The sequence below is a fragment of the Mercurialis annua genome, linkage group LG7, assembly GCF_937616625.2.
Source record: "Mercurialis annua linkage group LG7, ddMerAnnu1.2, whole genome shotgun sequence".
Classification (NCBI taxonomy): domain Eukaryota; kingdom Viridiplantae; phylum Streptophyta; class Magnoliopsida; order Malpighiales; family Euphorbiaceae; genus Mercurialis; species Mercurialis annua.
This window is the reverse complement of record NC_065576.1, coordinates 42,593,241-42,619,856: the sequence shown is the minus strand read 5'-3', so window position 1 is coordinate 42,619,856 and position 26,616 is coordinate 42,593,241. Positions and strand designations below refer to the sequence as shown.

The 26,616-nt window shown below is 32.0% G+C and overlaps 2 protein-coding genes and 1 pseudogene across 2 annotated transcripts; all 3 read left to right on the top strand.

Moving 5' to 3' along the window:
• The first annotated feature begins 875 nt into the window (after positions 1–875).
• LOC126655393 (protein CHROMATIN REMODELING 24-like) lies at positions 876–10,692 on the top strand (annotated as a pseudogene).
• Positions 10,693–15,719: 5,027 nt separating this feature from the next.
• On the top strand, positions 15,720–17,716 carry LOC130014848 (protein CHROMATIN REMODELING 24-like). Its single transcript, XM_056103805.1, has 6 exons — positions 15,720–15,734; positions 15,865–15,989; positions 16,081–16,093; positions 16,530–16,658; positions 17,355–17,423; positions 17,523–17,716. The coding sequence occupies exons 1-6, from the start codon at positions 15,720–15,722 to the stop codon at positions 17,670–17,672; spliced, it is 501 nt and encodes a 166-aa protein (XP_055959780.1). The 3' UTR covers positions 17,673–17,716.
• LOC126657208 (protein CHROMATIN REMODELING 24-like) lies at positions 17,717–19,644 on the top strand. Its single transcript, XM_050351867.2, has 4 exons — positions 17,717–18,037; positions 18,802–18,876; positions 18,986–19,115; positions 19,272–19,644. Exons 1-4 carry the CDS (start codon positions 17,841–17,843, stop codon positions 19,311–19,313), a joined length of 444 nt encoding a protein of 147 aa, XP_050207824.2. The 5' UTR covers positions 17,717–17,840; the 3' UTR covers positions 19,314–19,644.
• Positions 19,645–26,616: the final 6,972 nt, after the last annotated feature.

Sequence of the window (26,616 nt, the reverse complement as noted above, 5' to 3'; positions counted from 1 at the left end):
AATGTTGATTTTGTGTTAATTTTATATTGATATAAGAAAAAAAATTAAAAATTAAAAATTATATAAATAACAAAATGTTGATTAATCATAAACAAAAAAATAAAAATAAAAAGGTATTAAAAAATAAAAAATAGTATAAAAAAATTAATAATGAATATTACCCAATTTATTAAATGCTGTTGATTTTATGTTGATTTTAAAACTGACAAAAATCATCATTCAAGAAAATTCAAAATTCAAAATCCAAAAAAAAAAATCAAATATACTATAAAATTAACATAAAATCAACAAATATCAACCTAAAATTAATAAAAAAACTAATATATCATTATCCAGTCTCAATTTAATTTATTTTTGTTTTTCGTTTAATTATGTACAATGTCGTGTTTCTTTATCAATGTTAAAATCAATAAAATATCAATTGAATATATTAACAAAATACCAATCATATGGAATAGACACTGTCACAATCTTCTTCTAGCTCGACTAATTTTCCAATTACTATGACTATTCAAAAATGTATCATGAATATATAGACATGGTTGAGCATAATCTTAAAAATTCATATATACTCACGACCAGCTAACATTGTTATGAAATCAGCAGCATAGAAATTTCAAACAAAAAGGAATATAGACACTGAAAGAAAGCAGTGCAAAAGAAGTTAAAGATTTGATGATCATGCTTAAGCTGCAAATTTTTGGTGTAAAGCGGCTAAAAATCTGATGATTAAATCATGTAGTATAAAAGTAAATGTCTAAGAAAAAACCGTAAAACATATAAAAAACCCAAAATTTTAATATACGACCCATTTTAAAACCATTAGTTTTATATTTTAATTTCCGCGCGCTAGCCTGGCTCAGTCACTGCCCCTATTAAAATAGGCAAGTGATTCAATATGCTATTATCGTCGGACGATGAGTTCTATTGCTCTCAAACTCTTGAGAGTCTCGTCTTCCCCAACCAAAACCCTCTATTTTCCAGGTTATTTTTCTCTCCATTTTCTACTCGTACGTTCATCTAAATAATACGCGCATTTTATTTTCTTGTACGAACTGATTTATAATTTAGCTTGCATGTATTACCTATAGGGTTTGTTTCAAACTGAATGTAAAATATTTAGTAATTTGTTGCTCTTTGAGCCGTTTTGTCGAGCAGGTGATAAACAGTATTATAATGCTTATTTGTAAGGAGTACTGTGGAATTTTTGTTATTAGATATTTTGAGGTGTTTTGTTTTTAATTTTTAATTTGTGTGTGTGTGACTGCAGTGGCGGGTTTGCGGAGAAGCTTTTGGTCATTGTATTCGACTCGGTGTTTAAATGGAGAGAATGATGGTAGAAGTGGTAAGGGACCGGATGAAGAGTATGGTGATTTTTTTGGTGAAAAATCCAATTTACGGCTTCAAACTGTTGGTCCCTGGAGAGGCTGGGGTGGTGTCCTCAGGGTATTGTTGATTTAAAGTTTTAATGTTTGAATAAAAGAAAATTTTAATTTTGTTAATTTTGAAAAAAACTTTGTTTGTGCAGTCCAAAAATGCAAGAATCCTTTTCAACTTATTTGTAGTTTAATTATTTTGATAGTTGCTGGAATCAATTCTTTCACCTTTAAAAAATATTTTAAAAAGAATGGGATTTTCCAGAAACGTCATGATTTACAAAAATTCAATTTAGTTGCACTCTTGCGCATGATTTTCATTTTACATAACTGATAAATCAGACTCAGGAGGTTTTCTTGCAGAAGGTGGAGTTGTGATATATCATTGTTTTCTTATGTTGTTATCTAATTAAAACTGTACTGATTTTACGCAGGCGCTCATCTGCGGAAAAGTTGGCCAAGCTCCTCTACTGAAAATCTTGAGGAATGGCAGAACCGTAACTATTTTCACTGTTGAAACAGGGGACATGTTTGACCAAAAAGTTGTGGGAGCAAAAGATTCACCAAAACCTGCTCAATGGCATCGAGTTGTTGTGCATAATGAGACACTTGAAGGTTATGCTGTACGACAACTTGCCAAAGAGTATATTTCCATCTCTTAATTTTAATTTTTTTATTCTTCTAAGGAAATAAAAAGAGAGTAAAATATTTCTGATTTGTTATTTTTGTGTATACATGGAGCTTTTGTGCAGTTCTTCTGTTTATGTTGAGGGTGACATTGAAACTAGAGTTTACAATGACAGTTTAAGCGGTGAAGTTAAGAATATTCCAGAAATTTGCGTTCGTCGCGATGGTAGGTTTTCTTTAGAGTTGAGAACTTCTACTCGTGGGGTGTGTATGTTTTAAAGTTCAAGGTACTGATAATTAAGATTTGGTACCGCCCTGATAATTTATGTCTCTTTCTTTTAATTGACTTGATAACATCATATTTTTATGCCATCTATATTATAGATGAACAAATGAAAAAGTGGATGGTATAGCCAATACGTAGTTCTGACTGCATTTCCCAATATTAGGCCTTCTGGTGCAAAAAATTCATAGTTGGGGTAGTTATTTATTCAATGAAAACAAAATTTTGATTTTTTTTGGTGGTGGTGGTGCTATCTCTGTTATGGGCCAACTTGGAAATGACTTTGCCTTGTCGAGAGGGATCATCTGTGGGTGGGTTTCAATTGAAAATAGCTCGAAAATTCTCATTTTTAATCAAAACAGTAAAATTAATAATTTCACAATGTAAAAAGTGAACAAGAAAAGGAAATTGTGAATACTGTTATCGTCTGCTCCAAGAATTTTCTAACCCACCTAAATCTAAACCTTATCCCTCTCACCTCTTTCTGGCTCTCTCACTTTCAGTTATTTCTATTTTGGATTGTTTTTTTAAATATCTACGGTTTTAAAAATTCCTGTTAAAATTGGTAAATTTATTCTATACAGATGAAGAAGATAATTCATGTCAGATTAAGCCCGAAGGAGGCCGTCACATTGTTGATGATGACAGTGAAATTGCTAACTTCTTTGAAACCATTGCCTTTGATTCTGCATCTGGTGTGTTATTGTACTCTGTGCAATTATTTGCAAGTTATGTTCTGTTTTTCTTTTTCATATGGCTAAAGCTTTATCTATGGCAATGAATTTCTTAAGAAGAGAAAAAGTCTTCAAAGGTTTGGATTGATAGGAGACGCCTTCTTTGTAAAGTCCTGTCTAGAGACAAGGAAAATACTGGGAGTGAAGCAGCTGTGTGTAATGAACCTAGTTTTTCTGATACTACTGATTTTGATTCGCCTCTTCCGTCTAATAATTTTGCTGTTAGCAAGAGCACTCAGGGCGCCAATGAAATTAGAGACATTCTTACTGATTTGAACTCTAGATTTGCTCTTTTGTCGATTGAGAGAAAGAGAGGTATAGACACGGTGAATGATAGTCATTTGGATTCTTTTGATGGTGGAGATAGAGAAAAAAAAGTTGATATTCCTGAGTTTGAAAGTGCCGATTCTTCATTTTCCAGCACACCTGCTCCATCTGATTTGAATAAGAATATTGATAGTGGCATTAGTACTTTTGTAGACGAGCCACGAGGTGATAGCTCTGTCCATAAGATACTTTTGATCAACAAAGGTATTAGTGGACAACGGGAGAATGAATTTGGAAAAGAGGACAATTTGGTTGGCGTTTCTAACGGTGAAGAAGAAGATGGAACTAATCCAAATAGTGAGTTCGAGCGAGAAAATTAGGTAACCAGGGAGAGGAAAACTAACAAAGGTTCTCAGAGAATAAAGAACAATGAAACCAGGATGATGCATGAGAGATTGCGGTTTGCGGAACGATCTTTTGTGTCTATTTCTAGGAATGAAGAAGAGGATGAGGAGGATTGCTTGATTATTAATCGGAAAAAGGTAGCTGAAGCAGCTGGGAAGCATATTGGTAAGGGCGAAGGGCCATCTAATTTTTCTAGACCAATTGATTTGTCGGATAATGATACAAGTGATTCAATTTCGGAGGATGAGGATTCTATTGTTTTGGCTGGTCCAAAATCTACATTTAAACAATCGAGCAAAATTGCAAAAATGCTGTATCCACATCAACGTGATGGGTTAAAGTGGTCGTGGTCTTTGCATTGTCTGGGAAAGGGTGGAATCTTGGGAGATGATATGGGCCTGGGGAAGACAATGCAGGTTAGAATTCAAAGTTGATGGAGATACTATTTATGTTATAGAATTTATTGATTTTGATTTTTTTTTCTCTATGCAGATTGTTGGCTTTCTAGCAGGACTGTTCCAATCGAGGTTAATCAAAAGGGCATTAATTGTAGCCCCTAAAACACTACTTTCACATTGGAATAGAGAATTAACCACCGTGGGGCTTTCTAGACAAACTAGGGTGTAAGACCGTTAGACTGAAACTGTAGTGTTTTTGAAATGAAAGTCTGATGATACCTACTGATTCTCTATGTATGTATGTCATTGTAGATACTTTGGTACCTCTCCGAAAGCTCGAGAATATGAACTGCAAATAATACTTCAGGTTTCATTAGATGCTTTGGTGCTTTCCTTGTTAATATTATTTGCTCTCCATTTGGAATAAATAGTTAACTATTTAGGCGTTTCATTAAGCATCATGCAATAGATAAATAACAAATTTGGATTTGAATTTTTTGTTGAACTGGGAACTTTATGGACTTTCTAGAAGTTTAAGATAAAATAGGACCTCACCCGAACTGAAATTTAGCATTTTAACTATTCCAATTTTGAATTTATAGTTATTTGAAGTTCTTTCCTATGAAGTTTACGTGTCCATGTTATGCAATTTTGATTTTGACATAATTGTAAATGCTGGGTTGACTACCTTTTTCTTGATTGTGGATTACTTACATCATCTAACTATTGCGTCACCTTGCAGGACAAAGGTATTCTCCTTACAACTTATGATATAGTGAAGAACAACTTCAAATCATTAAGAGGAGATTACTACTTTGCTAGTAAGGATAGTGAGGGTGATTACATATGGGATTACATGATCCTTGATGAGGTACATATTATGATGCTTGGCTACGGTGTGATATTACTTTTTCATGCCTTATCAGCTTATAGAATTATTATGTTGTAAGAATAAATATATATTTTTCCTATGAATTTGCTTCAAAAAAGTGTTAGTTTATGTAATCAGAAATGATACTACTGCATGTTTTTACATTAAAGAAGTGATCACATTTTTATTATTGGGTGTAATCTTAAGCCTTGTTTACTTATTGAAAATGATTTCAAATTTCAAATTTCAAATTTTAGTTTTCTTTTCTTTTCCATTTTAAATTTTTCTATGTTTTAAACTATAACCTAGATAACAGAAAAAAATGTTCTCTAGGAACATCGGTACTCTAATTTTTATTGTTCTTCTTCTACAAGTCATTCCGTTAAAATTCTAGAATAAAAATGCTACAATAAGTTGAAAACTTATTTAGATGTGAGTTTATAACGTATTCTTTGAAATAACTTTTAATCTAATTATTTTATGATAGTTCTTGATTTTGTGTAATATATTTAATATAACATATGTAGCTACTCAATCATTTTGGTATAAATAAATATTATAAGGAAGAGAAGATTGATTCAGCTTTCAACGTAACACAAATAAATTGATAAAACCAAAAAGAAAGAGTAAAGAGGAAGGAATTGATTAGGGATGGCATTAACTAATTAGTTATTCTGCAAGCATACATAATTGCTTGTAGCTCTATATCTCATAGTATTCCCAGTTCACCGGTTAAAATATTATGTTTATTTCTCTAGATCTAGACTTATATATCACTTCCCAGCTCATCACATAGACCAAAAAATGAAACTATAATTTGATCAATCTTTAAGACTCACAATACGCATAAGAGAAATGAATGAAAAATTTATTTTAAATGAACATTAATAAAAGTAATAATCCATACCATTAAAATTTCCCCAAAGTAGGCTATGTATTTTTGGGGAATTAGCATCATGACTCTGTCCTGTAGCTTAAACTTTCCTATAAGACATAAGAAAAATCGCTTCTTCAGGTAGTGGGTGACCAAGCACAACAGAGTCAATCCATACTCACAATGAAATAAACTATGAAAACATTAAAACTAATCCCCATGTACATAAGAAAAGATTAAGATTTTTTTTTTGAGAAATCTTAATAGGTGGTTAGTCTTCTCTTGACCCTCTTAGAAGTAGTTCTTTTCTTTGTGTGTTCTTTTTAATACAATCGCTCTAAAACTAGCTTTTCGGTTTCCTGTCAAAAAGCTCCAGTTTTGAGCAATGCGTATTCTTTTTTTTATTGTGAATAATACGTACTGTTCCTTTCTTGCTTCCTTGTGTTCTGCTTTCCAAAAACCACTAGGTAGATAAAGAAGGTCAGACTGATCTCAACTAATCAAGTAGCTGACTTGATCTCCAACTTCCATAAAGTGATGCTAATATAATTCTGAATTCTGAAATCAAAATCTGTTCTCCAACTGAATTTTGAATTAGTTCTCATCTTATTCTAGGCTCGGCTTCTTCATAAAAGTTGTAGGCTCGGGAGTTATCTAACTATGGGCTGTTGAATCGGTGACTTCAACACCTCTCATCCAGATATGACCTAAACATTAGGCTGTGCCAGAACAGTTACGAATTTCATCTATTTTGGCTCATAAATCCTACTTAAATTGCAATGAGATAAAAGTTTAAAAGCTAAAAACAAAAGTAATTAAACATAAAATAAATCTAAAATAACTCTTACATGATTAACCAACATAAGTGTTCTAATAATACTTAATAACAACACCAACCATTTTTACATATTATTTCCAAGTTAGCGTCCAAAGTAGACATTATATTGATGATTTGTTCATGATAACAAATTGTTTGGTTTTTACAAAAAGGATTATTTTGATCTCCCAAAATTTCGAAACATCATGTTTTACACTTGGACAATCTACAAAGGAAACCTCGGAAAACTTCTAATATTATTCCAAACCTGAGCCAAACTGGAATAGTTTTTTTTTTTTAACAGAAAAATGAGCTTTATTCACAACCGAACACTCCCTTAGTTTTCTTTTCTTTCTTTTAATAACAAAAGTTTCCAAAAACCCGAATGTAGTTATTTTGTAACCCGAGCTAAATTTCCATGGAGATGACAATCTTGTATGAACTCATATTTCAATTTTTCAATGAACTCTCAGAATATCAGTAGTTAAAAATCTGGCTGTGAATGGATTGATTTTTATGTCTTTGTTTTTTGTAGTATATGTTAATGATAAAGCATAGGGAAAGTTGAAGAGTGGAGAGGAGGGAAATGATGTGGAAGTTGTTTTTCTTTTTCCCCTTATTTGAGCTACTGTAATAACAGTTTAACATTTTTTTTTAAAATTAAAGTGTTATAATCTGTTTAAGATTGTCAAATAATTAATTTGTTCAAAAATTTAAACTGTTAGGTGAGACTCCAATTAGGATTTATCATTTCTAACACACACCTGCATGCACATGCTCATAAAGCATGAAGCATGAACAAGCACATGCTCATCTTACTTTATGTTCAAATATATAATTAACCGGATGGCATTGTCGATGATTGTACTTTAGATTTTTCATTCATAGAAGGTATGATACCATGTCGAATAACAATCAACTCAAAAATTTAATCTGTTAGGTGAGATTACAACTATGGTTTTATTATTTCTTACTAAAATTATTTAAATAATGCATTATTTCTATCTATTTAGGCTATATGTAAAGAATTTTATGTAGAAAATAAGGACTGAATTGAACAAACTTAATCTATTTAAACTAAAGAGGAAATAGTACAAATCACTCTTGCTTTTACCTTTCACACACGTCACCCACACTTACACTCACAAGTGTTCTTACTATGTTGTTCATATATACAAAATAAAGGCACCTATCCATATATATAGGCATCATATGTGGGTTTTTTAATTTTCTAGGAGCTTCTTACTAAACTCTAGAAATAAGAAATTTTAGATACAACTAGATAATTAGGGAAACTTTGAGAGTTGTTGACTTTTAATATTTTAGTTATTGGATAATAGATGATTAACAAAATGGTTTGCAGTACTGTATATGTTCTTAAAGGTTGGACCCAAAAGACAAGTCTGAGAAAATTTGAATTGGAAACATTCACAAATGTTTGCAAATAGCTTGTAATTTCTCACAGAAGCAGTCAATGCCATAATTCTATATTCTCTAGATAAATTTAATTTCCTATGATTTGAAGTTTTCAAGCTGCATGTAAAGAATGCTTGGGGTTTGGTTTTTGAGTATTTACTTCTTTCAGTTTCACCGTGTTTATGTAGGGGCATCTCATAAAAAATCATAACACGCAGAGAGCAAAAAGTTTGCTTGAGATACCAAGTGCTCATCGTATTATCATTAGTGGCACCCTAATTCAAAACAGTCTTAAGGTGTCATCTTTGTATTTTTTTCATTTCCTCCCATATGTAGCAAGTTCTTATTGTAAGATACTAACTTGGATCCCTTTATATAGGAATATTGGGGGTTGTTCGACTTTTCTTGCCCCGGTTTGTTTGGTGACTATCTATGGTATTTTTTCTGTTCATGCTTTAGTTGGTTTATAAAATTTATGCTTCATATGATGCCAAACTTGATAATTACTTAGGTTCAAGGATAACTATGAGCTTCCCATCCTTCAAGGGCACCAAAGGAGTGCTTCTGTTTTGAAAGTGCATACTGGCTCAACAGTTGCAAAGGTGATGCCTTTACATTGCATTGTTATTTATGCATTCTGGGGTGTGTTTTCATCAATTTGGATATCAGAAGTAACTTGTTGGAATAGTTATGGAGCTTGAATTTTAAAATGAGACAAATCCATTAATCTGTGAATTATTCTAATTTATTTCTCAAAGCCTTAAATTTGTGGTTTGAGTTTTTAACAAATGCAGTTCAAAAATAAAAAGAACTTTCAAGGAATAAAAGCTTCAATATCATATTTCAGACTTTAAATTGTTCTTTAAAGTAGGTAGCCTTAGCAGAACGTCTCATGAGCATCACAAACTTATGGTTTAGTCCGTGAAATATGCTTTTATAAGTCATAGAACCTCTCAGAAAGGATATTTGTGTTATGATATGCAAAGTTCTAAAAATTTGATTTCCTTTGAGCAGGACATTATTTTCATTTGTCACATAATTTATGCATAAGTGTACACATCACCGTGCCTTACTATTTATGAGATTGGTGCTTGTTTGTTTGTTCTATCAGTAATGGTCATGTATATTTTGTGAGTGCCTCAGAACTCATTTGCAAATTTTATAATGTATAGAAGCTAAGAGCGCTCAGTCAACCATATCATTTGCGTCGCTTGAAAAGTGAAGTGTTCAAAAAAGATGATTCTACCACTGCCACACTTCCCAAAAAGAATGAGATAATTGTTTGGCTAAGCCTTACTAGTTGTCAGGTGTGGTTTGATTGCTTGGTCCATATTTCAGTTTGTCTTCTGTTGTCCTTATAGATAATATATTTATGCTTTACGGCTTTTGTTATTTGGTGCAGCGACAACTATACGAAGCATTTTTGCAGAGTTGGCTATCAGCTTTTAATGGCTCGCCACTAGCTACAATAACGGTGCTTAATTATTTGTTTTAAATTTGTTTCTCATTACATATTGTGTCTATATAACTGTAATACAACCCTTAGTTGTTTGGATACATCATGAAGTCTTATTCTTTAAAGGAATTGATGGTGAGAAGCAGTGCAAAATCAGACATCGTGATTCTCTGAAAAATCGGCGCTACAGTTTTTACTCTTGTGAATTAATAGGATATATGTAATGCGATGAATTGTGGTCTTGAAATTTTGATCTTGAGTTTTGGACTATAAGGTTTTTGTTCTGTTTTGATTTTCTACCACTTCAAGCTGTATGCATCTTCCAATTGTTTAGATTCACATTTTTTTTCTGCTCCCTAGTGCTTAGGATTAACAGGATATGATATCAAAAGTTCACAACACGAAATAGCTATTGGGTCGCTTACTGTTTCTCATTGACAAGGTTTGCATGTTTGATTGGTTGCTAAATGAAATTTATGAAATATTACATTTTCAATTATGCTTTTACTTAAAGCGAAGTTTGTCAATCTTATTTTTCATTTTGACTTCTGTTCTCATCAACCTTAGTTTCTGTTAAATCGTTTGAAAAATGTTGTTAATTTGATTACTTACCACTGAGCAGTCTTTGAAAGATTTATCTTTGCTCTGTATTGCACTACATAATCATCCTATTTTTTTGTACTCTGGACTGTTTATGTGATCCATAGCCAATTGTCTTGGAGCAGATTCTGAAGAAGATATGTGATCACCCACTTCTCTTGACCAAAAGAGACGCTGAGGGTGTATTAGAAGGAATGGGTTCAATTCTAAGACGAGAAGATTTTGGTGTAGCGGAGGAACAGACTTTACATGTCGCTGATGTAACTGAAAGAGCTGGATTTCAAGAGAAGCATGATAATATCTCATGCAAGATATCGTTTATATTGTCACTGTTGGTTAGATTTGCCTTAGGATTACTTGAAGTTGATGTGGTTCGCAAGTTTGATATTCAGTTTCTCATTTCTCAAGTGTGTAGTTATTTTTTTTTTCACAGGACTACTTGATTCCAAAGGGGCATAACTTTCTTATCTTCTCTCAAACTCGCCAAATGCTGAATTTAATTCAGGTTTGTTTAAGACTATGATAGGCAACACACTTGCTTTGTTTGCAATAAAATTTTGTTACCCCTTATTCAGCTCTTCTAACTTTTAATCAAACATGTGAAATGCTCATAAATTACTTGGATTTTTGTGTCATGGGAATTCAGTATGCAAATATCAATAACCTGTTAATACTTTTCAACTGAAGAAGCTAAAACAATATACTAATCAATCTCCAGTTGATCATCCTGAATTTATTTGAACCTTTTTGAGTTTTTATTGCCTTTTCTCTATCCATATGCAAAATACTGTTGTTGTTTTTGAAGTGCAAAAAGGCCTTTTTGCTTGAAGTTGCTATGCGGACGATTCTGAAATTTGCTATGGATTGTATGATAAGCATAGCTGCTTTGGCAGTAGCATGATTAAATTTGGGGCAGTAGTAAAGCTGACCAAGAGTACTAAAAGTTTAACTAGGCAAGTGAACTTCTATAGTGACAAGTACAAATCTATACATCTAAGGACCAAGTGAGCATTCTCATGCATTACCGATTTAAATAAACTATTTTTTTTTTCATTCTTTTAATATGAAATTTATTACTAATAGAAAATTCTTGTTAGTTTTTAATTTATGTAATTTTTTTTTTAAAAATTATTTTCATGAGTTCTCAACAAATGTGTATTCTCATCATCTCATGAGTTTTCAATTATTTAACTTTTATTACGAAAATTTATTGTTCTCAGATAATCTTCATTAGTTTCTTATTTAAATAAATTAGTTATTTAAGCATTTATATGAGTTTCCAATTTATATCAACTATTAATTTAATTTTTTATTAGAATTTTCTTTAATGGACTAATTTTTATTTTCATTTCTTTTACATAAAAATTATTATTTTTAAAAGTATCATTCTCATGAGTTCTCAAACCAAATAAATTATTCATTTAATATTATATATTTTAAAACTTTTTCATCATGAAATTAATTATTAATAGAGCATTCTCATTAATTTTCAATTTATATAAACTACTTATTGAAGCGTTCTCATAAAATTCTAATTTATATAAATTATCTATTTAATTTTTTCTTATTATAAACATTCGTATTAATGGAATATTCTCATGACTTATCAACTTATTTGAATTATTTGTTTAATTTTATTTGTTCAATTTTATTTTATTACGAAAGCTATTATTAACAATGTATTCTCATGAATTCGATTTGTATAATTTCTTTTATTTTTAAATTTCTTTTATTATAAAAATTATTTTCTTTGAAATTGCTTAGTGTTATCTATAATCAGAATATTAAAAATTACCATTAACGGAACATTCTCATGAATTTCAAATTTTTATAAACTAATTATTTAATTTTTTGAATGTTAATTGTATAATTCTAAAATCTAGTTGTAAATTTAACTTATATTCTTATGAGCTCACATTTTGTAGAAACTGAACTACTTATTAATTTTTAACTATTTTTATTATAAATGTTTTTTATATTTTCATGAGTTTCCAATTTATATATTTAATTATTTGTTTAGTGTAAAAATATAATTTCTAAAATTACTTAATTTTTTCTATAATAAAATTTAGGTTTAATCACCAAAAACCCCCCGACCTTTTAGCCCCTTTTCACTTGCACCATGACGTTGCAATTTTGTCTATATCACCCTAATTCACACCTTTCGTTTCCAATTACACCCTAAAAACTGAACTGACCCTTTTTCACTAGAAAAAAAAGCCAATTTGATCCTTCATTTTTAGTATAAAATGTCAATTTTATCCTTCACTATTAGTATATTAAATACTTTTCATAAAATAAATTAAAAATGAAGGATCAAATTGACATTTTTTTAGTGAAAAAAAGTTAATTTAATTTTTTAGGGTATAATTGGAAACGAAAGGTGCGAATTAGGGTGATATAGACAAATTTACAACGTCAGGGTGCAAGTGAAAAGGGGCTAAAAGGTCGGGGTTTTTTTAGTGATCAAGCCTAAAATTTATTATGTTAAAATTATAATTATGATTAAAATTAATTAAATTTAAATTAGAGTTTATATAGAAGAAATAAAAATTAATAAATATTATAGTGATTCCGTGCTACTATTCGGCGGGTGTATGACTAGTTTACAGTAATTGAAAGCGGATACTTTGAAGAAATTTGGAAATTTATACTCCTATAAGTCTATAACCCCACGTCTTTATAGTTGTGGGTTTTTTATGCGGGCTTGTTTTAATTTGTTTCTCTCTCTACTATGCATACATGATAGTGACTAAGAATCAATGCTTCACTGGGAATTGATGGTGATACAGTTATTTTCCGAACTGTAAATTTTTGATACAACGTTTCTACGGTTGACGTATTCATATTTAAGCTACATTTGTCAAAAACTTACAGCATTAACTCGCGGAATGGAATTGAACAAATTTGTGAGTTCAATGTTAAGTAAAATATGATCAACTGCTAGAAATTCTTCGTAAGTCCTGCTATTTCCATCATTTTTATTTGGGCTTTTTATATGTTTTACGGGATTTCTTAGCTCAATAACTTTTATACGGGCCAAAAATTTTCTTTACTTTTCATACAGCCTTTTATTACTTTCTTGACCTAAATTTTTAAATTCTTCTCTTTTTTACGAACTTCTTTCTTAGCTATGATATTGGCGATTTCTTTTTCGTTTTTTTCTGAAAGTAGCGGCTTCTTTTCTTCTTCTCCCCACGATTTCTTCTTTCTGATAGTCGTCGCCCTTCATCAAGTCTCAGTGCCGCTCCACTGCTGCCTTCGTTGTGCCGCCGCCGTTCTCTTATTTTTGTGTTTTCCTTTTCAGATCTGAATCGGAGTTTATTGTCGGAAGGAAGAATAGATATCAGAAGTTTTTAACGATTTAAAAAAAAAATTAAAGGGATATGATCAGATTTTGAGACAAAAAGATTCACCGTTCTTCTTCTTCTTCTTCTTTTTCATTTTCAGATCTAGAAATTGTTTTATTAACTGTTTTTAAGTCACAATAATTTTTTTTACCATTAAACATGTATAAAGATTATCTTTAAGAAATGTAATACTAATTTTCATGTACATAAAATAATTTTATGATTTTGTGAAATGAAAATATGTTATTTCTGCAGTTTTACTATATTTGGTTATATTTCTGCGTTTTTTAAATTCTGCAGCACTATTTGTTGATGATGGTAGATTGATAAAATTATTGTAATGTTTCAGTGTTGTTGCTTTTATGTTAATTTTATGTTGATAATCAGTTGATATTTATTGATTTTAACATTGACAAATAAGATAATGATGTCCGTGAAATAAACAAAAAAAATTAACTGAGACTAGATAATGATATGTTAGCATTGGGAAAGAAGACAAATAAAGATGTTGAATTATTGTAATGTTACAATGTTGAAATTGTGTTGATTTTCGGTTAATATTTTATTGATTTTAACATTGGTGAAAAAGACAATAATGATATTGAATTATTATAATGTTACAATGTTGATCTTATGCTGATATTGTATTGATGTTATGTTGATATCAACATATGTAATAAACTAACTGATTTAAATTTTTCAATCTTTTTTTGTACTAATTTTTATTTTTTCAACATTTTTTCAATTTTTTTATTTTATTTTCATATATAATGTGTTCTTTTTCGTTAATGATAAAATCAACTAAATATCAACATAATATTAACGCAATATCAACATAAGATCAACATTGTAACACTATAATAATTTAACATCATTTATTTCTTTTTCACCAATGCTAAAATCAACAAAATATCAACCGAAAATTAACATAATGTCAACACTATATCATTATAATAATTCAACTTCATTATTTGTCTTCTTCCATGATGCTATCATATCATTATCTAGTTTCAATTTAATATAATTTAATTTTTTAGTTTATTTCACAGACAATATTATTTTATTTGCCAATGTTAAAATAAAAAAAAACAGTTGATATCAACATAAAGTCAACATAAAATCAACAACACTGTGATATTACAATAATTCAATAATCAATCATCATCAACAAATCGTTCTGCAGAATTATAAAAAAAACGCAGAAACACAAGAAAAATGCAGAAATAACAGAATTTTATTCTATAAAATCACAAAAATATTCTACATAACATGAAATGAGTATTAGATTCTCTAAAGATACTCTTTTATACATGTTTAATGGTGAAAAAACAGTAAAAAAATTAACAAATTACAGATCTGAAAATGAAAAAAAAGAACAAAAATATTCAGATCTGAAATCAAAACGATAAAAGAAAGATGACGGCGGGACGAAGACGGAACAGCGGAGGTAGAACAATGGAAGAGAAACGATGAAAATGGAACGGGGGAGGCAGATTGGTGCGAAGAATAAAAGGTGAGTTGAAAGAGAGAAAGTAGAGAGAAAATTGAGGAGAGAGAAAATTATTTGGTTTATTAGGATTTTGACTTTGAGTAGATATATATTAGTTCCGTATAAAAGTAATAATTTCCAGCGTGGATGGTAGTTTTCATATTGAAAACTCTTACCCGTATAAAAGTAATATTTTTGTAAATGTTAGATGTTTATGTAAAAAGCCCTTTTTATTTCAGTTAATTGGGCTCAAATACATGTATTAAGATTGATAAAATATGTTAGTTTCTTTTGTAATTAATTTTCTTATCAGGACTACTAATATGTATAATCTGTTAAACCTGTCTTCAATATAATATTTAGACTTTTCTTTGAATAGTTACATGTAAACGCTCATGTGGAACTTTGGTTGTTTTATAGATTTGTTATATGCTCTGGATATTTCAGATTCAACTATTGAGTATTTTTCTTCTTCTAATCTACTCTAAAGTGGGGGGATAATCTAATTAGTGATGATTAGATATTGACTCTAGTAGGTTAAGATTGATGTAGACTTATTTGTTTCCCAGTGTCTACTTCAAACCACATTTGGCATCTCTGGGCATAATATGTATCTTTGGACTAAAATGCGCTAGGCATTTTGACATAGGATATCCATCTTTTGCATCTTTTGAAATGTATTAAATTATGATTACTGTATCTTCTACTCTTGAGGGGAATACCTTCTTTATCTTTTTCCATGTGCAATGGATATAAATGGTCAAAGAAGTGGTTAAAATTTTGATGTTGCTTTGTAAAATATATCAGTTTGTTTTATTTTTTTGTCCATAATTCATGTTGTAAGTCTAAGATATTTCTGTCTTTTCTCCCTGGGTTGGCATTTCTTTGTTAATATTTTAAGCTTTTGAAGAAGCCATGGGGTTCGTCTTTGGTTTTGCAGGAATCTTTAGAATCACATGGCTATAAGTTCTTACGCATCGATGGCACCACTAAAGCTAACGACAGAGTGAAGATTGTTGATGTTAAGTTTTTTGATATATCACAACAATTATCTTAAACTTTGTCTATGTAGCTTTTCCTTGAAATCTTATTTGTTTTTTTTGTCATATATATTTAGGATTTTCAAGAAGGTATCGGTGCTCCTATTTTCTGAGACAAATAGGAGAGGTTGTACTTTAACCCTCATTAATATTAATTTGAAGAGTTAAATACAAGCTCTATGTTTTAGATCTTCCCCTGTGATATGTAATTTTTTCCTTCCCTGTTTCAGTTATATACCAGAGTACTTACTGCACACACCTTTGGCCCATGTTCATTTTCTTTTAATATCATACTTTATAAGCAAATTCATTATAGTGCTTTGCAGTGACGGAGCCCGGATTTTAACATTAGGGGGTTAAATTGCAAATATATTATACGGAGGAGACAATTTTTAAAGTTAGGTGGTGTCAAATTGTAAAATGTAAAAACTTTAGGTACTAATTTTACTATTTTTAGAAAGTTGGAAGGGGCCATGGCCCTCCCATGCCCCCTCCCTCGGTCACTGGTAATTTGCAGGTTCACTAAATCATCTGTGTTTGCAGCATTGATAATCAAAATGTTGATCGTGCGCATCGAATTGGCCAACGGAAAGATGTCATTGTCTATAGATTAATAACGTGTGGAACAGTAGAAGAAAAGATATATAGAAAGCAGGTGAAAGTTGATTCCCTTTTCGTTATTGATATGATATGCAGATTGTAACACAAGCATATGATAGTGAGTAGTGAGTTATTAAAATTGTCAGTTGGCCTGGTTATGATTCAGACATTTCGTAAATGACTAAAATGGTATGTTTCTCAGACATGGTTTTGGGTGTGTTGGTTATTGTGGTCAAGAATAGTGCTTTTCCATCCATAATACTTCTAATAACTTTTTTAAGTTATAAAAACTGCTGGTAGATTGATGTTCTTTTTCTTTCAGAAAGCAGGCCTGGAAAATGCCTTCCAGAAAAAAATAGAAAAACCAAATTATTACTTAAAAAAAATTAGACAAGTGCTTTTAGCAGCAGACAGCATTTCCAAACTGGTCCTTAATTTTATCAAATTGATTGAAATAGTTTCGAGTCTCAAGGCATCGATAAGTATTTTCTTGGTTCAATTTATTTGTTTAAAATTGTGACTGTTGAACGTGCACATGTTTCTTGTGGTGGTAATTCTTGAAGTATAGATTTTTTATTCTTTGCTTAAGAGTTGCATAATGTAGTTCTATAGTACATTCTCTCCCCATGTTCTGTTTGTGGGAATATTTTAAATCTGCTTATCATGTCTATTTATTCATTGAATTTGTGGATTTTTACGTTTGATCAATAATGAAGTTGTGGTATAATGATGTCATTTCTTCTTGGCTTAGATATACAAAGGAGGGTTGTTTAAAATTGCTACTGAGGACAAGGAGCAGATTCGGTACTTCAGTAGGCGGGTAACCACCTAAAATACTCTCCATGCTGCTATACAAAAGTACTTTCAGGATCCTATATCCCGAGTCTGGTCTTCACTAACATTAAAGTGATCTTTCCAGGACCTTGAGGAATTATTCAACCCTCCAAAGCAAGGATTTGATATTTCGCTCACTCAACAACAATTAAATAAGGAGCACAACCACCAGCTCAAGATGACATCAATTTATAATATTTTCATGTTCTATTTATCATTATTAATTATTCTTTAGTAACTATTACTGTATAAATTGTGTTCAAACATGAAGATTAAATAAAGGGGGTAAAAGAAAAGGTTTAAGGTAAAAAAGTATTCAAAATACATACATAGAAAATACTCGTAAATGTGCTCTTTTATCTGTTCTGATTAGTTATATGCATATAAAATACTTGCTGTATGCATGTTTTTGGATTCACATTTATGCTTGGCCTTTCAATTATTGCTGCATGAATTTTGTGAACTTTTTCTGATTGCTTCCGATAGGGACGAGTCTCTTGAAACCGATGTAAAATTCCTGGAGACCCTAGGTATTGTGGGGGTTAGTCACCACAGTTTACTCTTCTCCAAAACAGCTCATGTAGAAGAGAAAGAAATAAGGTAAAACTTCTAACTTTTCTTTTTCCATCTTTTAAGTGAAACATAGTACAGAGGCAAGTAATTCGTTTATAGATTTGCGGTTGCCTTCTTTTGTAATGTTAGCTTCTGCATAATCTCTAGCTGTTGTGAATCAAATACATATGGGATACTTGCAAAAATTTATGAACTATATAGCGCAATTTACTCACGATGATGATTTCGTTGATCTTGATAATGATTAATAAGTTTTTTAAATTAGAATCTGAAAATATGATTATGGTACTATTAAGTTTTTAATTTATGTTTGAAATAGTTTTAGAATACATTAGGTTTATGATCATGGTACTTAAAATAAATTTCATTGTACAATTTTTTCTTTCGGGCCCTAGGACCCCTTGCTGCCTCGGGTCGCCTTTCGCCTTTAATAACTACGGATACTAGAATTTCTTGTTTTATCCCTCATCATTTCCATATCAGAACACGCAGTTTAATATGATACTTATAATAAAAATATCGCCAAAAATGTGAAGTTCATGATTAAATTGCAAATTGTGCTGTAGTTCAGGATTTTGTTTGCCGTTACCCCTATTTATATAAATAATTCCCTGGTTGAAAATAACAAGAGTCCGTAAGTACGGCTGTCAGGGCTATTAACTTGGTAATATGGACTCAAAAGTGCAATTGAACCATAGAAGTATAAATTTATATTTGTGCTGAAATAATGTATTTGTACAAGTGTTGGAAGTATTTATATTTTTAAGTAGTTCGTGGTTTGCACTTTGCAGTCATTTTTATAGGAAGAAGCAAGCTGCATTTGTTGGAAATTCTTCAAGTACAGCACTGGAGCGCAATATTGACAAGTACATCCTTTAATAGCTGCTATAGATATAAATTCAATTTCATGCTGATTTGTAATTTTAAAAGCTGCAATAAACTAATAGTTGCTAATTAATCGTTGGTACTTGATAGGGCGGAGCATTCCTTCAATCCGAAGTATGTAAAGCTAAACAAGAAAAGCTCGTCCACGGATAGTGTTGGCAAACCGACAGAATCTGATCCTAAAGGGAGGATTCGTCTGTCACAGTTATTTGTTAATAAGGTATGATTTATATCCATTACGAAGTCAAAACCGTGTTGAGCCTTGAGCAGAGTGGCCATGTCAGTGATAGCTAATTTGCAAAAGATTCAGTGTTGTTTTTTCGTTACTCCATGGTGCCATTTTTATGTTCGACTGAATTGAAACAAATCTCGACAGGCAACAATTTCAATGAGAAAAACTGCAAAAAAAGACTTCTGATCAGCAAGATAGAGATGGAAAAACAACTCAGAATGTAGTCATTGATTTCGATTATCTAACCGGAGAGCTTCACGAAGTGTTGAATGTATATAGATCACTTTACGAAGCAAATATGTTGAAAGGTTTTCTCAACATGCAACTTTTTCAAGTGCAATTAATCTCTTTTGAAGTTTCCTACCAAATTTTGCTTGGGTTGCGATGTAAAGTGTTATTTTTTGTCCAAATTGGAGGAGGCTAAGTTGAATATTGAAATGTTTAGTCTTTACTCACTTAACTTGTAAAAAAATGTAGGTCAATTTTAAATTTTTAAGTTCAGTTGAGTTTCTATAGGGCAGGAGTTTTATATGCTACGACAGTTAAGTGCATCTACTTTTACTTTGTAAAACGCTCAGCGAACAAAACTATGTATATAATTGCTCAAACATTTGGTTGTATGTCAAGTTAATAGAAATTTTTATAAGTTTTTAGATATATAATAGTGTATTAATGACTATTTTCTTTATTGGTGTATTTTGTAATGAAAAATAAAGTAATTAATTTATTTGAAGATAATTATATATATTTATTAAGGCTAAGTAATATTTTTAATTTTAAATTATTTACTAAATATAGAAGGTGATCTATAGTTTGAAACGCCAAAAATAATAAAATTTGAACTATGAACTTTTTGTAAACAAATATAAATCAACTACATATATAAATATATTAAAAAGTTGAATCAAAAAGATAAAAGGCTTAATGGAAAAAAAAACTCAAACATTTACGACTTGTTGCAATCATATCCAAACCTTTTAATTTTTGCAATAAGATCCAAATTGCATTATTTTGTTGCAATAATATCCAAATTGCACCTTTTATGTGAATTTTTTTGAATTTTTTGCCATTTTTTTGGGACTTTTACTATATTATTATACATCAAAACATAATAAGGGCCTAATATCTTAATTGAAAACAACAAGTTTAGCCATCAATTTGACTATTATTGCTACAAAAAATGCAATTTGGATATTATTGCAATAAAAAAAATGCAATTTGAATATTATTGCAAAAATTAAAAGGTTTGGATATAATTGCAACAAGTCATAAAGGTTTGGGTTTTTTTTACCATTAGGCCAAGATAAAATAATCACTAAAATTGTGTTAAAGAGTTTTAAAATGATTTTTTATCATAAAAATTGACATATTTATGCTAGTCTGATATACTGTTTCAATTACTTTCTTATTTATTACGCAAACAGAAACTAAAATATTTTCATATATATAATTGAATCAAAAATATGAAAATAATCCCCAAAAATTGTGTCCAATAATGATTTTGTCTGGATAAATTATTTGTGAATCTATTCAGCTATAATTTTTTTTTTGGAGGAAATATGTGTTTGTTTGGAAGGTTGATTCTAAAAGGAAGAAGAATTATCTTTTTAATTTATTAATTATTAATGCGGATATCTTTTGTTCCTTAACTTTATGTATTGTTGTTCCATTTCTCTTCGTGTAAATTGGATGCTAGAATTTCTGTCATTTTAAATTTCCCTAGCATTTAATTTACTGTGTTGTGCTTTAATTTGTCTTTGATGTAATGTGTCTTTAAATAAAAAAAAAGTTAATTGCAAATTAATATATAAATTTTATCCTAATTTATAATTAAATATTAACTTTAAAATTTTGTAATTACCACACCAGTTTTTATTTTTTTGGCAAATTGGCACACCGACCAATTATGCAACAGTATGTGGCTGTATATTACAGTGCCCACGTTAGTGTTTTTCTAGTTCGAGGTACCAATTTGCCAAAAAAATAAAAGTTGGTGTGGTAATTGTCAAATTTTAAAGTTCGTATTGTAATTGCAAATCAAGATAAAGTTCGTGTATTAATTTGCAATTAACCTTAAAAAAAATCCTAGGTGCTCACTTATTTCTTTCAAATCTCTTCTCTAGAGGATCTAGTCTCTTTTGTAAGAGTTATTTGGTGCTTGAAAATATATCTATATTAAGAATATCGTTTATCATATTAGGGCTTTCATATCACGGTATCCTTTTGCACCGAAGGTTACGTACGTGAAACCTACTCCTCCACGACAAGCAAAAACTTCGACTCCTAAACCTGTTCCATCTTCTTTCAGAGACAGACGTTCATTCGCCCAGGTTGTGAACCCTAAGTTAATTATCGCTTCTCCAATGAATCATGGTTTCCAGAATTCTGTGATTGCAAAGTTACTATCGCTGCCAAACCTCCTTCATGCATGCAGTTACCTGCGTAAACGAGGAATTTCATGTCTCTCTTCCTCGTTTCTGGGAGGTAAATTTATCCTTCTTAATTTTAATTCTTCAATTGAAAAGGATAATTTTCTGTCCATTGATTTCTCAGACTATTTTGAATCGGTCGTCCCTTGGAATGCTGAATTTATTTCTCATGAACGATACGTATGGATTAAGATATTAGGGGTTCCTATGGCTGCTTGGGGAGAGGATATTTTCACCAGAATTAGTGATCAACTTGGAGATTTTATAACAGTCCATCCGTTTGTGCATTCGAAGGAGAGGATGGATGCTGCCTACGCTCTTATCTCTACAGGTTATGACAGATTGGATACAAGCCTGAATATCAAAGTAGGAGATGCTTACCATGTGATATACGTCCTGGAAACAGACTCACCAGTCCTTATGTCTGATTATAGTGAGCCTTATTCATCAGATGATGAATCTGATTCAGCAGATTCTACTGCCAAAGATCAGACCCCGAGTGCCCATCATGTTGATTCAGCAGCTATGTCATCACCAACTGAGAATGCTTCACAAGAAGGACTTATGAAAACAGACTTTCCCTCTGTTGTCCCAGATTCCATTGAGCCTGATTATCCAGCTTTAAACCATCCAAGCATTACTCAGCGCAGAAAACTGAAGCCAATAGATGCTCATGATTGTTCTGAACCTGCAGTCACATCTAGTCCAGCTGAATCTTCTTCCCTTCATTCTGAACACATCCGGCTCCGAAACAAAAATATCCTTGAGGATTATGAAAAAGACAGAATGAATGAGAGAACTTCAGAAGAATTGGAAAAGACTTGGAATATCGGTCTTAACATGGGTCTGTTCTCAGCTTCTAATAAAACAAAGACTACTGTATTTTTGTTTGACAGATTTTTCAAGGATCAGGAAGCCACATCTTGAGACCTTCTTGAGATATCAATTACCAAGGCTTCAATTCTTTTTATGTCGAGCTCTTTTAATTGTATTTCGTGGAATTCGCGAGGAGGTTTATCATCCCCTAGGAAGCAACGTATTATTCGCTCGATGGTGCGAAATAATTGTCTTTCTCTTCTCTGCATCATTGAATCCAAGAAGGAACATGTCGATGATTTTCTTGTTTCCCGGTTATGGCCATCTCTGGATTTTGATTATTGTTTCTCTCCGTCCTCGGGTGCTTCAGGAGGTATTTTGTGTATCTGGAACAAGCATTTAATTTCTCCTGCTATAATCTCTAAGTCCAAGAATTGGATAACTCTGGAATTTATATGGAACCCTATTCCTCTTAGAGTCATTTGCGTTTATGCTAGTTGCTGTGCTATTGAAAGGGCAGTTTTGTGGAGTCTTCTTAGACATGAACTCATGACAGACAGAAATTGCTTATTAATAGGCGATTTTAATGAGATTTTACTTCCCTCAGATCGCCTTAACTGTAACTCCTTTTCATCTTCTATGAGGCTTTTTTCTGAGTTTGTTAATGAATCCAATCTTATTGAGTCACCCCTTCAAGGCAGATTGTTTACTTGGGAAAATTCAGTCTCGAAATCAAAGTTGGATAGATGTTTTGTTACTCATGGTGTGATTAATTCTTGGCCGAATAGTTTATTATCTGCTCTTCCTCGGAACTTCTCGGATCATGTCCCGCTTCTATTCCGTTCTCAGGTGAATATCGATTGGGGTCCTAAACCGTTTAAGTCGATAAATGTTTGGTGGGATCATAAAGACTTCAAAACTTTTGTTTCAGATTCCTGGCTGTCAGTTTCGGATCAGCAGGATATTGTGAGCAAGTTGCGCTCTCTAAGGACCTTAATAAAAAGCTGGAATAAAGACGTTTTTGGTAATATCAATAACAAGCTTGATTCTACTCTCCAAGCTATTCATTCAATGGAATCTGCATCTGACCTTCATGATCTTTCGGATTCGGACAAGGACATTCTATCTTCTCTTCATTCTGACAGTTTTCGTTTTTCAAAACAATTAGAATCGCTTTGGCACCAAAAATCAAGAGTGAATTGGTCGTTGCTTGGAGACAGAAACACAAAATTTTTTCACTCCATAGCCTCAGTTCATTCTCGAACTAATCTTATGACAGAGATTTCAGTTGAAGGCATTACTTATGTTTCGCCAAATGACATTAAGCATCAAGTGAGTTTGTTTTTTCAGAAGCTTTATAAGAAGAGTGCATCAATTCCGTTTTCTTTGGAGAGTTTAGAGGTTAGAAAGATCTCTCACTCTCAATCCATGGCATTAACAGCCTTGTTTACTGAAGAGGAAATTATGAATACGCTTATGAGCTGCGAAGAAAACAAGGCTCCGGGTCCAGACGGATTCAATTTTTTCTTTTATAAGAAAGCATGGCCGATTATGAAGCATGACATCCTACATCTTTTTGATACTTTCCACTCCTCCGGCTCTTTTCCTCCAGGCATCAACACTGCATTTCTTGTCCTGATTCCTAAAATTAAAGGTGCTACAAATCTTAAGGATTTTCGGCCAATTAGCTTGATTAATGGAGTTTTTAAACTCCTTTCGAAGGTGCTAGCAAATCGTTTATCTCCTATTCTCCCTGAGATTATTTCAGAAAATCAATTTGGCTTTATCAAGGGGCGCAATATCCACGACTGCCATATGATTGCTTCTGAAATATTACACATAGCCGCAAGACGTAAAGAGAAATTTTTTGTTCTTAAGTTAGACTTTAGAAAAGCTTTTGACAGTATCTCTTGGGAATTTATTTTGAGTATGTTGAGCAGAATGGGTTTTGATAATACTTGGAGGAAGTGGATTTCTTATTTTTTTGACACTTCGCAGCTATCGGTTCTTGTTAATGGGAGTCCGTCAAAGAATTTTTCAATGGGAAAAGGAGTCAGACAGGGCGACCCTCTTTCTCCCATGCTATTTGTTCTTGCAGTTGAAGGTCTGAAAGCTTTGATTAGTCAAGCTGTAAATCATCATCTTTTAGATGGCATTAAAGTTGATGGTTTCCCAGAGTCCATTTCTATTCTCCAATTTGCAGATGATACATTACTATTCATCCCTCAAGACTTAGATATGATTAGTAATTTACTGCGAATTCTTCGTTGTTTCGAAGTGGTTTCAGGCTTGGCCATCAATTATCAGAAAAGTTCAATTTTGGGTATCAATGTGGACGATGAAGTTCTTGCAGAAGCAGCGTCTATTCTGAATTGCCCAACAGCTCAGTTTCCTATCACTTACCTCGGTTTACCCTTATCTACTAAGCCTATTCGTGCATCCCTTTGGCAGCCAGTGGTGTCTAAATTCACGGATCAGCTTGCTATTTGGAAAGGAAATCTCCTTTCTCCTGCAGGTAGACTAATTTTAATCAGATCTGTCCTGAATAGTCTTCCAGTTTACTATATGGGCTCCTTTGCTATTCCTCAAGCCATTATTTCAGTTCTCGATAGATGCATGAAACGTTTCCTATGGAGTGGTAATGTTGAAGGCAACGGTATTTGTAAGGTTTCATGGGATAGTGTTTGTCAACCTTATGATAAGGGAGGTCTTAATCTGATTCCTTTCAAATTAAAAAACCAAAGCCTCTTATGTAAATGGATGTGGAAGCTTCGTTCGGATAACACCTCGCTTTGGTTTTTTGTCATCTCTTCTAGTTGCTCGATTTCCTCTTGGCATGATTTAATTGATTGCAACGTTGCTCACTTATCCCATATCTGGAGAGGTATTTATAAGGCCTGCATTTCTAATACTGCTATTTGGACATTATTTAATCAGAATGTCACAGTTATGGTGGGAGATGGAAAGTCAATCAGGTTTTGGAGCGATACCTGGCTGAATGATACCCCTCTTGCTATTCGCTATGAGCGGCTTTTTGCTCTTACTTTGAACAAAAATGCAACTGTCCATCAGCTTTTCTCAGGATTTATCACAGAAAATGGAAGCTTGCAACACGTTAACAACCCCCAGTTCTTATGGAGAAGAAGGCTTCGTATTGGAGAGAAGGATCAGTTCGCAGCTCTCCTTCACGAAACCGAGCAGCAACTTCCTTTGACAGCTAACGCAGATGAAGTTTTATGGCGGGGAAAAATTTTCAAATCAAGAGATGTTTCTCTTCTTCTACAGCAGAATATGCCTCCTGTTTCAGCTAATATTCACGGTAATCTTCTTGCGGTTATGTGGCGTTGGAACTTACCTCCTCGTATAAATTTTTTTGCTTGGCTGGTTATTCGCGATAAGGTCTTTTCTAAGGCAAATCTGGTTTCAAGAGGGATTATTGACAACGAAATGATATTTTGTTCGGTTTGTAATTTGGTGGAAACTACAACTCATATTCTTTGTCATTGCCCCTACGCATGGAAGTTTTGGAGCTTTATTCTTGCTAAGTGTGATATAATTTGGGTTTCTCCGCCTAAGATTGATATTTTCTTTGAGTTATGGATGTCTTATTGTCAATCTTCCCATAAAGAGCTTTGGAGGCTGTTTTGGTTTATGGGCATTTGGGAGCTATGGAAAGCACGTAACAATAGGATCTTCAATGATAAAGATATTCCGCATGATGTTTTGGCTTACTATTGTATTTGTAAGGGTGTGCAATTTTTTTCAGCTTTTCATAGTTCATTCCCTTATTCGGGTAATGACGTTTTTAGATGTTTGGATAATTTTGTAATTACCCTTTGATCCATCTTGGATCTTTGCCTTCCACTTCTTGTGGTTGTGCTTTATAAACCATCATTTATCCAAAAAAAAAAGAATATCGTTTAAATTTGTTGACTTGAAGAATCAAAAATATCTTTTAAATGCCACAACTTAATTTCTTAATCAGAATGAGCTTTAAAACCACTAGGTTGCATATAGAATTGAAAATTTGTCTCGGCCTACATTCAAATCAAGATGTTTTCAACTCATCCACTTTATTTTTAAAACTTGATGTTGTTGATTTCCACTTTATCAATAATTGCAATCTTTATCTTTATTTTTCAGTTGAGGAGTTTAGACCGTAAATTTTGATTGTATATATTGAGGGTTATTGATTCTGGGAGTCATTGTACTTTTCCAAAATTGTAAAATGGCCACCGAACAAT

Excerpts from the sequence above, each read along its gene's own strand:
- LOC130014848 (XM_056103805.1), top strand. Across the intron at positions 16,659-17,354 it reads AAAAGATATATAGAAAGCAG|ATATACAAAGGAGGGTTGTT; the intron begins GTGAAAGTTGAT and ends TTCTTGGCTTAG. Across the intron at positions 17,424-17,522 it reads TTCGGTACTTCAGTAGGCGG|GACCTTGAGGAATTATTCAA; the intron begins GTAACCACCTAA and ends TGATCTTTCCAG.
- LOC126657208 (XM_050351867.2), top strand. The coding sequence starts at position 17,841 with ATGTTTTTGGATTCACATTTATGCTTGGCCTTTCAATTATTGCTGCAT. Across the intron at positions 18,877-18,985 it reads CTGGAGCGCAATATTGACAA|GGCGGAGCATTCCTTCAATC; the intron begins GTACATCCTTTA and ends GGTACTTGATAG. Across the intron at positions 19,116-19,271 it reads CACAGTTATTTGTTAATAAG|GCAACAATTTCAATGAGAAA; the intron begins GTATGATTTATA and ends AAATCTCGACAG.